General features: G+C 36.5%; 1 protein-coding gene across 14 annotated transcripts in view; it reads left to right on the top strand.

Annotated features, from left to right (window-relative positions):
• PTPRD (protein tyrosine phosphatase receptor type D) overlaps window positions 1-13,463 on the top strand; it is a 1,217,200-nt gene that overhangs the window by 1,094,633 nt on the left and 109,104 nt on the right. For 6 of the 14 annotated variants that reach the window (XM_048930990.1, XM_048930986.1, XM_048930985.1 and 3 more), the window contains 4 exons: window positions 1,107-1,694; window positions 2,131-2,228; window positions 3,107-3,366; window positions 8,852-8,942. In XM_048930990.1, the coding sequence (XP_048786947.1) occupies window positions 1,107-1,694; window positions 2,131-2,228; window positions 3,107-3,366; window positions 8,852-8,942 (1,037 nt within the window). Of the gene's footprint in view, window positions 1-1,106; window positions 1,695-2,127; window positions 2,229-3,106; window positions 3,367-8,851; window positions 8,943-13,463 lie in introns of all 14 variants that reach the window. The other 8 variants (XM_048930989.1, XM_048930988.1, XM_048930983.1 and 5 more) reach the window with 2 other exon arrangements.

Below are 13,463 nucleotides of genomic sequence, written 5' to 3'. Positions count from 1 at the left end.
TCTCAAAAAAAAGTTTTAATGTCTAATGTGGGAATCAGAACTCGTGGTGCAACAATTGCATTCATATGAGAAAGATTCAAATGTTCTTTAAAATCATTAGTCATCATGGAACACTATTATCGTGGCAGTACTACTAAAAACCACTCGTATTTCTTGACCTGTTAGATATGGGCACTCAGTGAACAAGAAATATCTGTATACTAATGGATTTGCTCCATCATCAAATATTTAATTGTAATAGAAGCATATTTTTAAAATAGAAATATTTCATTAATATATACATATGAAAGCAAATATAAATAATTGTTTGTTTGTTCATAATTATATAACAGAACACAACAGTTAATGAAATAAAGTGATACCATATGAGCTGTAGAATACCGTGTCACACATCAGCAAAGAGCAAATTTAGTCCTCTAAATTGAATGGGCCCACTGCATTTATTGTCTGAACCTCTTTAAAAGATGAATCAACAGTTTGACCTCTTAGGCCTCAGTTACAGATTTGAACCTATCTGGTGTGCAAGCATAAAAGAGTTTCCTGTATAGTCGCTCTTCTCCAGAAGAAACCCAGTTCAAGTGCACAAAAATTTGACTTTTTTCCTACAGCATTTTACCTTTTAGTGGCAAGAACGCTGTTAGACAGATTAACAGACTTTTAATTTCTCTATTGTTATTACTGCTGCTACAGGAATGACAGATATGTACCTTGGATTATTTAAATTATTGCTTATTGCAATACTGTTGTATTTTTTAAACAAGGACAGAGACATTCATAAGAAGATGTTTGTTTGAAGTTTTACTTCTTGATTGATGTTTCTAACTCCTGTGCCTCTTAATGTTCTCTATATTTATAAAGGAACAGTACAGTATTTAGAATGATAAGTGAAGGATACAATGAACAGTAGATGACTTTATTATCATAGTTCACCACACTATATGACTCAGTAGTGCAGGAGGCAGACATTATTTCTTTCAAAGGTCGCTATTTGTGAAAGGAAGAATGAGGAAAGAGAAAATTATCCATATTCCCGTTAAAGCTAGCCTCAATAACTTTATGTGCAGTTCTGTTTCTATTTATCATCTTTAAATAACCTTCTGCTACAGTTCCAGGCAAACCTCGTCTTGTGATTAGCCACACACAGATGAATACAGCTCTAATTCAGTGGCACCCTCCTGTGGACACCTTTGGCCCGCTGCAGGGGTACCGCCTGAAATTTGGTCGCAAGGATGTGGATACATTTACAACCATGGAGTTCTCAGAAAAGGAAGATCACTTCACAGCTACAGACATTCACAAAGGAGCTTCTTACGTCTTCAGGCTGTCAGCTAGAAATAAAGTGGGCTTTGGGGAGGAGATGGTTAAAGAGATTTCTGTTCCTGAAGAAGTACCCAGTGGATTTCCTCAAAATCTCCACTCAGAAAGCTCTACTTCTACGTCAGTTCAATTAACTTGGCAGATGCCACTCTTGGCAGAGAGAAATGGCATTATCACCAAATACACCATCTTGTACAGAGATATCAATGTTGCTTACCAGCCAGTAGAACTCCCTGTTGTTCCTGCTGATACCACTATGACACTTTCTGGCTTAAAACCAGATACCACATATGATGTAAAAGTACGTGCCCACACAAGCAAAGGGCCTGGTCCATATAGTCCAAGTGTCCAGTTCAGGACACTACCCGTGGATCAAGGTAGGATTTGTCTGCTTATGGCGTTGACCTTTAAAGGAGTATCGGTCTTTGGATATCAGTGTTTTTGAAGCTGTAGATAAAACTGACCGGCCCATTCATAAAAATAGGTTCAACAAACACAAAAGGTAAAGTATGTAAATCTTAATATGTTTTGGATGCCTTAGAATTCAGTTGTCCTTTGCCAAACAAGTTCTGGCTAACATCTTCACAATTTTTACAGGTAAGGAGAAGGTACATGTTGGATTGTCATTAGATAAGAGTGAGAATGACTTAGAATGTAATATTTAGATGTACGCGAACAGGTAGGAGAACTGAATTAATTTTGTTTTTTTTTGACCCAAATGGAAAGCTAATACGTCGAGGTAGCTGTGGAAATATGACAAAATCTAAACTCCAAGATATTGTTTACATACAAAATTTCCTTTTTTTCCAGCAGTGTTTGCAAAAAATTTTCATGTTAAAGCAGTAATGAAGACTTCAGTTTTACTGTCTTGGGAGATTCCAGAAAACTACAACTCAGCTTTGCCTTTCAAAGTAAGTTGCTTTTTATTTGATAGAAAGTAAATAGGGAAATTAGAAGTTAACATTCAACTACTTAAGTACTTTACTGAATTATGTGTATTCGTTTTTTTTTTTGGTTTTTTTTTTTTTTTTTGTATTATAATATTGAAGAATGCAAACTAATCAGCAACATTGACCCAAGCTGTTAAATTAAGTCCTTTGGCTCTATGAACTTCTTGTGGTAATGTTTCCAAGTCAGATTGGTGGTACTTGTTATGCATGGTATGAGCACCTTGCTAATTTGTGGTTCATTGCAATCTATATTTTAGACTGAACAGTGAAAAGAGAATAGTTTTCTTTTTACAATTTTTATGACCATGAATTCCTTTTGACTTTTCATCTCCTCAAATTCATAACAACTTATTCTTGAACTCTGTTACTCCACTGAGTATGGCATTAAGATAAAGAGACTAGATCCAGATCTCAGTTTGGCCTTCATCACTTCTATGTGACTATTCATGACTTGTCATCTCAGGAAGTGGCCAGTAAAGAACAGTAGTTTATAAACTAATAGATGCTAAAACCTTTCTGAGTATGAAGTATGACTGAAGTAAAGAAAGGTACTTTAAGAAAAGTGTGCCTTGATATAAATAGTTGATTTGAGCAAAGCTACTGCTAGCTGAGCAAGTGAAATTGGACAGCAGTGCTTACTCTACATTAATATAGTGCATTTTTTCCTGCATACAAAGAACATTTAACTGCTGTAGTGAATTTAGTAGTATCCTAGAACTTAAACTGCCACTTGTGAGTGTCATTTTAAATTTATAGCGAGGCAAATTCCTGAATTAATTGAGATATCAGCTGCCTTCCCTTAGTAACAAAAATTTCACTGGATTTATACATTAACTTAGATCCTTTATGATGACGGCAAAATGGTGATGGAGGTTGATGGACGTGCTACTCAAAAACTGATCACTAACTTGAAGCCAGAGACATCGTATTCATTTGTGCTGACAAACAGAGGGAACAGTGCTGGAGGTCTTCAGCACAGAGTGACAGCAAAGACTGCACCAGATGTGCTTCGCACCAAGCCAGTCTTCATTGGAAAAACAAACTTAGATGGCATGATAACTGTGGAACTTCCAGAAGTACCATCAAACGAGAATATAAAGTGAGTGACTTGATGGCATTGATAATTATTACTATTCTGCTAAGAAAAACTGGACATGTAATGGTGTACCAGGGCTTTCATCCCCCTAAGAGTATGAAGTTCAGCTATCTGAACTAGAAGTAGAAGTATTTGGACTAACAGTGAATATTAGTTTATCACTTAGCTGAGTATGTAGTAAATTCTGGTTGGATATATAAGTGGCAAAAAATATAAAAAATATATTCTAGTTTCTAGTTGTTTCTTAGACAATTTTTTCTTTTTCTCTGTTAATTCCAAATAGTAATGAAGCCAGCTGTGTTTAGAAAAATGTATCCTCATGTACAGAATGGGTAATCTATCTGTGTAGGTTTGTGCACCCGCACACGAAATACTAGATCTTATTCCAGAATTGTGTGGAACTATGAAGGGCTGTTACTGCGCTTAGGTTATTTCAAGTGATTTCATTATGAAGTTTGTTTGTTTGTTTGTTTTTAAGACAAAAAATTCAGATCCTCTCCTCTAGTCCAAGTTTAAAAAAAAATAAAAACCAAAAAACAAACAAACAAACAAACCAAAAAAAACAAGCAGACTTGGCTGAATGATTTGACAGAGTTTGTAGAGGTTAGTTGCATTTTGGGAGAAAAGGTGCTGGGAGACTTAGAAGAAATAGGACTTAAGAGCTGACAGAACTGTGTGAACAGGGATCAGAAAAGACAAAGAAGATTTGGCAAGAAAATACGAAGCACTGTACAATCAGTGGGTGTTGCTGTTATTGCTGGTCTGTAAAGTTCCCATCTGTAATGTAAAGGACATGGGGAAGAAAATGAGAAAATCATTAAAAATAGTTGGAGATTTCACTTGCCTTCTCTTTAGTGCATTCCAACTGGCAGCTCTTCAGAATGTTGCTCTCCCTTTTCATTACTGACTGAGAATTTTGAGGCAGGTGAAATCCTGAAATAAATGACTTTGAGACAGTAAAAGGATGAAAACCTGAAAAATGTAGCCATTAGTATTAGATTGAGTAAGGTTTGGTCAGTAACAAATGCAGCTAAGGAAGACTGAGTCAAAAAAGATTTATGAGGCAGAGCATTCACAGAGGAAAAACTTGCAGTGTTGCTGGTCAGACAATAGAAGGAGATAGCAGTGGAATGAGTCAATGGTCTTTCTTATATGTAATATAGCTTAATATAGAAAAGCAAACCAAAAAAAAATTGATGTGTCTTGGGAATAGCATACCGATGTACCTAAATATTGAAAGGAAAATTCTGTCATGTTTAGACATCCAATGTTTGCTAGAATATATTAATTAATAGTTAAAAAATTAAATTAAATAATTTTAAATAGTTAAAAAATTAATTAATAGTTAAAAAATAGTTAATTATTTGCCCTAAAGGATTATAGATGAGATGATAGATTATATGAAATTGAGATAGATCAATGAATGAGATTGAGAATAGTGTTTTAAGAGCCTTTAAAACTTACTGAAGAGAACAGAAGTAATTTTCATTATATTACTGTTTGATGATGATACAGAGTAGAAACTTAAGCAGAGATCACAATGTGCTTGGTCAGATGGATCTCACAACGGAAATATCAAAGGAAAAATGTTTTTCTTTTTTCTTTTTTTCTTTTATTTTCTTTTTTTCTTCTTTCTCTTTCTCTTTCTCTTTCTCTTTCTCTTTCTCTTTCTCTTTCTCTTTCTCTTTCTCTTTCTCTTTCTCTTTCTCTTTCTCTTTCTTCTCTTTCTTTTTTTCTCTTTCTTTTTTTCTTTTTCAAGTATTTTGGCTAATTCAAAGCAATTCTTATTTGAAGCATCTTTCTCTGAATCTTTCATGTTCGCAAAGTCTTGCATTTTATAGAAGATGTCAGCCTTTGGAATTCTGATGGGTTCTAGCAAGCCTTATCTTTCCCTCATTGCCTTCAACTTACTAAAACAAAGAAACAAAAGTGCATACAATACCACACTCAATCAAAACATAATAAAGCAAATAATATCTTTTGTAAGAGATGTGATGTTTTCAATAGTTAGCTAGAAATAACAGAACGTCACTGTCTTTTGCAATTTGCAGCAATATGTGTATACATATGAACTGTTTCATTTTTTCACATGCTGTTAAGATACTCATGCTTTCAGCTTTAAAATATTCTGCATGTATTGAAAGTCTTAGTGGATGATCAAAGTTATGAGGGGAGGCATGCACAAAGAAATTTTGAAAGAGTGTGAAAGTAACATTTACATGCTGGATGTTCTTGATTGATAGAAATGTATGAACACCCTGTTAGCTAAAAAAAAAAAAAAAAAAAAAAAGAGGCGGGGGAAAAAAAAGGTGGACTGCTCCAATCTGTGGACTGCTATCAAATTCATCTAGCACATCTTTAGTGTCTGAATAATGTATAAGGACTAATTCTCACTTGTTGTTTTATATGAATTCTTACAAATCTGAAAAAGAAAAGGTATTTACGCTGTAGATACTACATAAATGAGTAAATCTGCTTTTGCAAGGACTTGTTACTGATGTTGTATGCCTTAGCAAAGAAGAACATTGTTCTAAAGATAGGCTTAAGCAAGTTAAAACAGTAAGTTTTTGCCTTCCTAGCAAACATTATTGTACCCTAAACCTCCTTGAAACTAAATAAAATGAAGACAGGAAATTTTGACATTCAGGTTAAAATTATGAAATGAGACTACTGAAGAGTAAAATCCTCCATTCGATGTTTGAAGATATTTCATGTTTCTGTGTAGAAGAAAAGCTAGCATAGTTGAGGAAGATTCATTTGTCAGATTACTTCTATGAATTGATATTGGAAATTGATTTTTTAAGAGGTAACTAGTTTGAATAAAGCACTGTAAGGATCCATAGCCAATTGTTGCAGTTCAGCTACCATCTAGTTTTGTTTAAGTGTTGATAAGAAATGTTGCTCAAGATGTTAATATGAATAAATTCTACTTTGGAAATACTTCAAGGAAAATATATGTTTATAGGCAGGGAGTTGTATAATTCCCCCAAGATATTGTTTCTTTTTCTGCGTTTACATTAGAGCTGGCCAATTGGACTACTTCTGATACTGGCATGAATTAAGAGAAATCTAGGTTACTTATTTGCCTTAAATTTTTAATTATGAAATAGAATTTTCAATCCTTTAATCTGGTTTCTAGAGCTACAGCCTTGGGTTAGCAACCCGTAGAAATTCCATAGGTCATTGATTTTGAAAAGGCACTCTGGTTTTTTTTCAAAAAATTCTCAGCACGGACAGGTTTGCTACTTCCACATTCCTAAGCATTTCACAGTTTTCATTCCTACCCCCCAGAGTTACTATAAAACATCTGCACACTGCAAGTGCGACCTGCAGACACTGATTAAGAATAGCACCCATTTATTAATCGGTACAAGATATTTTAGTTCAAAGTACTCCAAAATGCTGTCTACTAATATTTCTTCAGGTCTGATTAAGTTTAGAAGAATATTACTTCAGCCACTGAGTCCAGTATGTCTACTCCTAAATTACTGTTTGGTTTGTCTTCTTGTCATTTCTGAGAAATTCTTCTTATAGTTTATTTCTCATCAGTTTGATAAAAACCAATTTTGGGGGAAAGGGAATAATTAAATAGAAACTGTTGAAGAAATTGAATCCTTTGGTATTCTGACTTTAGAGCCGACAAGCAATCTGCGAGGGTGACAGAAGGCATCTCGGGAGGCAGAGATCCTGGAAAAATTTTCTCAAAATCAGATGTGAAGACAAAAGTCACAACCTGTGGGGTGAGAGGGAGAGGAAATGTCAACAAGGAAGAGCTATTTATGTCATTTGCAATTTTTTGCATTAAAGAGGAAGCATTTTAGAGCCCAATTAAACTTCTTTTAAAATTTTATATTTATTTATAACATTTTTACTTCTCTTGTTACCCCATGAGAAATCTTGACAGATTCCTGCTTAGGGTCCTGTCATATCTCTCAATCAGATAATTTCAGAAATGTAGTTATACATCTAATCCTAATATATGTTTGGAAAAAATATATGTCTAGATGTAATAGTAGTAGTATTGTAATTAGATTATTATGAAGCAGAGAATACATCTTACTACAGATATTTTAGTGTTCTTGTTTCATAAAACTATTAAAAAAAACATTTAAAGTAACATTTAAGGTAACATTGAAGGAAAAAAATGAAAATCTGAAGATTTGTTTAGTAGATATACTCAGCTTTAAAATCTGAGCTCAAGCAGCCTTACTAATTAATAAGAATATAATTCTTAAAGATTATTTTTCATTTCTACTGTAAAGAATGTATGATACAAATTTTCTTTAAATAATGACAATTCAACAAGAGAAAAGTTACAGATCTGTGGCTGCACTTGTTTAATAAGATCTGTTAGAGCTTTGCATTTCTAAAAATAAATTTCTCAAGTTTCTTAACGCTATTGAGTGTTAGGAACTTAAGCATTTAGAACAGTAGCTAATAATACAGATTGTTGTTAGATTTATTTTAAAGGAAATTGCTTTAGTTAAGAAGAGACCATTAAAATGAACGAGCTAAGTTGGTTTAGACAGGGCAAAGTTTTGATTAATTGTAAGACAAGTCTTTTTCTTTAGACTCCTCCTTTACTTACTAAAAAATAAATAAATGAAAGGAGGAAGGAGGCAGGAATAGAAAACACTGTTTTCCAAGACCAAGAGACACGTTCTTAATGATCTTATTACTGGAAACAACTTCTTTCCTTCTCTGAGGTAATGAGTGCTTGAAGTCTTGAATAGCATATTATACCATCCTGGATTTCATGCTGTTGTGATTCTACTATTTCTTTAGTCGCATATGAAATTTTTGGTGGAGAAATAGGCAGAAGTGGAGGAAGGAGTGCAGAGGAAGCAAAATATTTTCAGAAAAACTTTGGAGTGGAAAATATGCGGGAGGATATGTGAATCCTAGCTGTAAAGAGAACATACATCTATGACTGTGAAAAGAATACTTAAGTAAGAAAAGCTGATGGCAGTTAATACTCAAAAGTGAAGATTGTGTGTGGAATGTGTGAATTTATGATATGTAGTTTTATTTTGTTATGGTAACATTATGTTACCATACTATTCAAATTTTACATGAAAGTGGAAAAAATGGGATAATGTTTCATTTTAGGGGTTTGAATTCCTTTATGTTTGTGCTTTTGTTTCTTTCCACATTAGTGGTGGTAGGGCACAAGTGCCCCATGGGTCTTGTATTTCAAACAAAATAATAACCTGCAGTCAAATATGCAGTCATTTTTGGACACTGTAATTAAATTTTCCTACACATATTTCTATGTTCAAATGAAAAGGCAGGTAATTAGTAGTATTTTTTGTTAAATATTTTATACCAAAATTTGTTTTCAACGTGAATATTTATAAATATGTTTGGAAGGCTGGAATATTTCTCAGTGTGCCTGGCAGTTTTTATGAGCTGCTCTGACCAAACATACTCCATCAATTTATTTTCCTTTTCCTTCAGCCTCACTTTTGTCCCACTCTTTCTTTTACAGAGGCTATTACATAGTTATTGTGCCTTTGAAGAGATCTCGTGGAAAATTTATCAAACCATGGGAAAGTCCAGATGAAATGGAACTAGATGAGGTACTGTGTTTTGTCATTGTCTTCCTCTCCTTTTTTAAGGAAACGATCTTATTAGTAGTATGCGATTAATTTAGTAGTTTGAGAAGTTTTGGTTGCCAGAATATTTTGTGTTTATATTTGAATTAGCCTCTGGGGACTGAAACAAAGTTCAAGTTACTCAAATTAGAAGACATTACAGACGTTAAGTTTCAATAAAGCACACAAAGTGTCTGATCTTTGTTGGCATTAATATTTTATTCTTTTTCCTATTGTGAAGTGTAATGTAAAAGTGCAGGAGGTGAAATGAGTTGTCAGAGAAAGCTTAATCACCAGTGATATGAACTCTAATAAAGGTCTGGTTCATTAGTGGAGTGTTTGCTAAGCATGTAACAAATGTTAAATTGCATTTTGCACTGCAGTTTAACATTTGACCTTCTTCCTTTGCCTTTACCTGTTTCTTCCTCATATTGTAAGGCTGCTGATGAGAAGATTTTACACTATTCTCCATACTACTGGCAGAGTGTGCTCAGAAAAAAATGAATCTGGAAAATATAATATTGTGTCATCATTTGACACCACAAATGACATTTCTTTGAAGAATGGAAATCTTTTCACCCTTGTGACAAGCCGAGTAATACTAGAAATCTATTCTATTATTGATAGGATAAATAAACCAGGAAGTTTAGTGTCAGGATCCAGTCCAGTCTTCTGGTATGGCAATATGGTATGATCTAAATTGTATTATTCCAAACTTATGGATTGAAGCTATTATTTATGGTTGTAAAGCTCTTCTCAGAGTTGCAAATGAAAGCCAGTTATGAAAGAGGTAATGTTACTATTGCTATATCTAGCTGATATTTTAGATCCCATTTAGGTGTCATGGTAACTTGTACATATGGTTTCTAGCTTAATGATATTTTTGTTTGATCACACTTTTCTTTTGGTGGATTCAGGACTTTTGAGTTACAGAGAAGCTTCATCATGTACAAAGTCAGGAATTCAGGAATCAAAAGGGAGCTAGGAGCTTTGGAAGACGGGGCAGGCAACTGAAGGCAGGCAAACTGCTGTCAAATTTTGTAGGAAGAAAACTAGAAGATACAGAGCCCAGGTGGAACACAATTTAGCTAGTGTAGCAAAGGATGCTTTGATAAATACATCAGTAACAAAAGGAGAAATAAGGAGACTCCATCTTTTATTGGATGTGAGGGGCAACACAGTGTGAACAATGAGGAAAACAAAAAGTTTTCCTCGGAAAAATTTTCCTCAGTCTTTCTTAGAAAGGACAATTGTTCACAGGATACCCAGACCGTTAATTTGTAAGATGGTGAGAGGAAGAAACATGAAGAAAAATGAAGTCCTTAAAATACAGCGGGAAAGTGTAAGTTAACTCCTTTCTGTTTTGAATATTCACAAGTCTGTAGGACCAGGTGGAATTTATCCAAGTGCACTGAAGAAGCTGTCAGAAGCACTCACCAGGCATCTTTCAATAATTTATCAGCAGTCCTGACTAACCAGGGGAGTCCTAGTTGGCTGAAGATTGATGAATGTGATGCCCATCTGCAAGAAGGTCAGGAAGAAAGATCCAGGAAATTACAGTCCTGTCAGTCTGACCTGAGTACCCAGGAAGGTCACGGAACACTTCATCTTGAGCTCCATCTCACGACACATACAAAACAATAGCAGACAGCATGGGTTTCTGAAAGTCAAGTCTTCCTGACTAGCCTCATCACTTTCAGTGACAAGATAACTCACTTCATAGATGAGAGAGTGTTGGTATTGTTTATGTCAGTCAGAGTCTTGCACAGTATTTTCCTGGAGAAACTGGTTACTTATGCTTTGAAGAAACGTACAATTGACTAGTTGAGGAATTGGCTGGGCGGTGGGTCTCAAATTTCATTTGCTGGCCACTCACCACTGGCATTCCCCTACAGCTCATTACAAGGCCATTTATTTATTTATTTATTTATTTACATTTTTATCAATGATCTGTGTGAGAGAATCAAGTGCACTCTGAAGTTCACAGAGGGTACCAAGTTTGGCAAGACTGCCAATCTGCTTGAGGATGTACTGATGCAGCAGTATAGGCTTGGGGAAGAGCAGCAAGGAATTTTACTGGTACAAAAGGACATGGGGATGCTTTCTGAACAGTAGCTGATTGAATATGAGCCAGCAGTATGCCTATGTGTACACAAAGGCAAACGGCATCCTGGTTTGAGCAGTCAGCAGCTCTAGTGGAGTGATAGGCCTCTGGCACTGGTGAGACCACACCTCTAATACTGTGTTCACTACAAGAAGCCCATTAAATTGCTTGAAAGTGCAGAGAAGAGCAACAAGGATGGCAGAGAACTGGAAGATAAGCGTCATGAGAAGTATCTGAGATATCTGGGTTTGTTTAGTCCTCAGAATAGGAAACAGAAGGGGACGTCATTGCTCCCTACATTTTTCTGAAAATACATTAATGGTGAAAATAGTGGGGGTCTCTTATCAGGCAACAACTGATAACATCTGAGAAATTACTGCTAGCTGCAGAAATAGAAATTTAGATTGAATGTTAGGAATTTCTTCACAGTGATTCTGTATTGAAACAGTCTGCCCAGGGATCATAGGATGGTTTGGCCTACAAATGATCTAAAAGATCATCAAGTTCTAAAAACCCCTGGTCAAGACTCAATCCAATCTGGCTTTGAATGTCTTCTGGGATATAGCATCAACAACTTCTCTGGGCAACATATTTCAGCACCTCATCAGGTTTCAGACACTAGAAATTGAAAGGAAGGTAAGTGGGGAGGCAATGGAAGATCTGCCTACGATGGAGCCTAAGGCAAGGTGGTCACCCCCATGCCTTCAGACTGCCTCTATCAGGAAGGGTGGTTGTGGTGGGTGACTCCCTTCTCAGAGGAATGGAGGGCCCCATATGCAGACTGGACCCGAGCATCATGAATTGTGCTGCCTTCGTGGAGCCTGGGTTAGTGACATATGCAAGAAATTCCCTAAGCTGGATAGGTCCACTGATTATTTTCCTTTACTCATAGTTCAGGTTGGAAGTGATGAAACTGATCAGAGAAGCTATGAGATATGAAAAAAGATTTCAGGGGTTTGGAGCGTTTAGTTCAAGGAGCGGGAACTCAGTTGATTTTTTGCTCTATGCCTTCAGGGGCACTGAGGGACACGGAGTGGACTTTGAAAGCGTAAGCAATGAATAATTGGCTCAGAGGCTGGTGTTGAGCCAGAAACTTTGAGTTTTTTGATCATGGGGCAGTTTACTCGGCCCCTGTCCTGTTCATCATGGAACCCACATACTTCAAAGGGGGCAACAAATCCTAGTGCATAAGCTAGCAGGGCATATCGAAAGAGTTTTAAACTGGCTATGACAGGGGAAGGGGACAAAAGAAGACTCACAAGAGATGAGCCCAGGGGAACATGCTTGAGCTGTTAGGGGGTTAGGCAGAGGACTCGGCTGAAGTGAGTCTACGCTAATACACACAGCATGGGCAGCAAGCGGGAGGAGCTAGAAGCTATTGTGTGGCAGGCTAACTATGACGTAGTTGCTATTACTGAAATATGGTGGGACCACTCCCATGACTGGAGTGCTTTGATGGATGGCTACAAGCTCTTCAGAAGGGATAGATGAGGAAGGAAGGGTGGTGGTGTAGTCCTTTTTATTAAAGACTGTTCTTATGTTGAAGAGCTTGGGGTTGGGAATGATAAATCTGAGTGTCTGTGGGTAACGATCAGGGGGAAGGCCTGTAGGGGTGGGGATCTTTTATAATTAAAATGAAGAGATGGATGAGGCATTCTATGAGCAGCTTGTGGAAGTCGTATGATTGCCAGCACCTGTTCTCGTGGGAGACTTCAATTTCCCTGATACATGTTGGCAGTATAATACAGCACAGAGGAAGCAGTCCAAGAGGTTTCTAGAGTGTGTGGAAGATAGCTTCCTTATGCAACTGGCAGAAGAGCCTACCAGGGGTGGTGCCCTGCTAGAACTGCTCTTCATTAACAGAGAATGACTGCTGGGAGATGTGAAGGCTGGGGACTGTCTTGGGCAGAGCAACCATGAAATTGTAGAATTCTCTATTCTGGGAGATATCAGAAAGGAGATCAGCAAAACTGCTATCTTGAACTTCAAGACAGCAGACTTCAACCTGTTCAGGACGCTTGTACCATGGGTCCCTTGGGAGTTGCTCCTTAAGTAAAGGGGTTCAGGAAGCCTGGACACTCCTCAAGATGGAAATCCTAAAGGCACAAGAACAGGCTGTCCCTGAATGTCATAAGACAAGCCATAGGGGAAGAAGATCGGTATGGATAATCTGAGAACTATTGTTGAGACTCCAGAAGAAAAAGAGAGTCTATGTCCTCTGGAAGAAGGGACAGGCTACTTAGGAGATTACAAGGAAGTTGTGAATGCATGCAGGGAGGAAGTTAGGAGGGCAAAAGCCCAACTTGAACTCAGATTGGCCACTGCTGTAAAAGAGAATAAATCATTTTATAAAAATATCAGTAAGATAACAGTAAGAAAAGAACCAGGGAGAATTTCCATTC

The sequence above is a fragment of the Lagopus muta genome, chromosome Z, assembly GCF_023343835.1.
Source record: "Lagopus muta isolate bLagMut1 chromosome Z, bLagMut1 primary, whole genome shotgun sequence".
Classification (NCBI taxonomy): Eukaryota; Metazoa; Chordata; class Aves; order Galliformes; family Phasianidae; genus Lagopus; species Lagopus muta.
The sequence above is the reverse complement of the archived record's forward strand: the minus strand, read 5'-3'. Positions and strand labels throughout refer to the sequence as shown.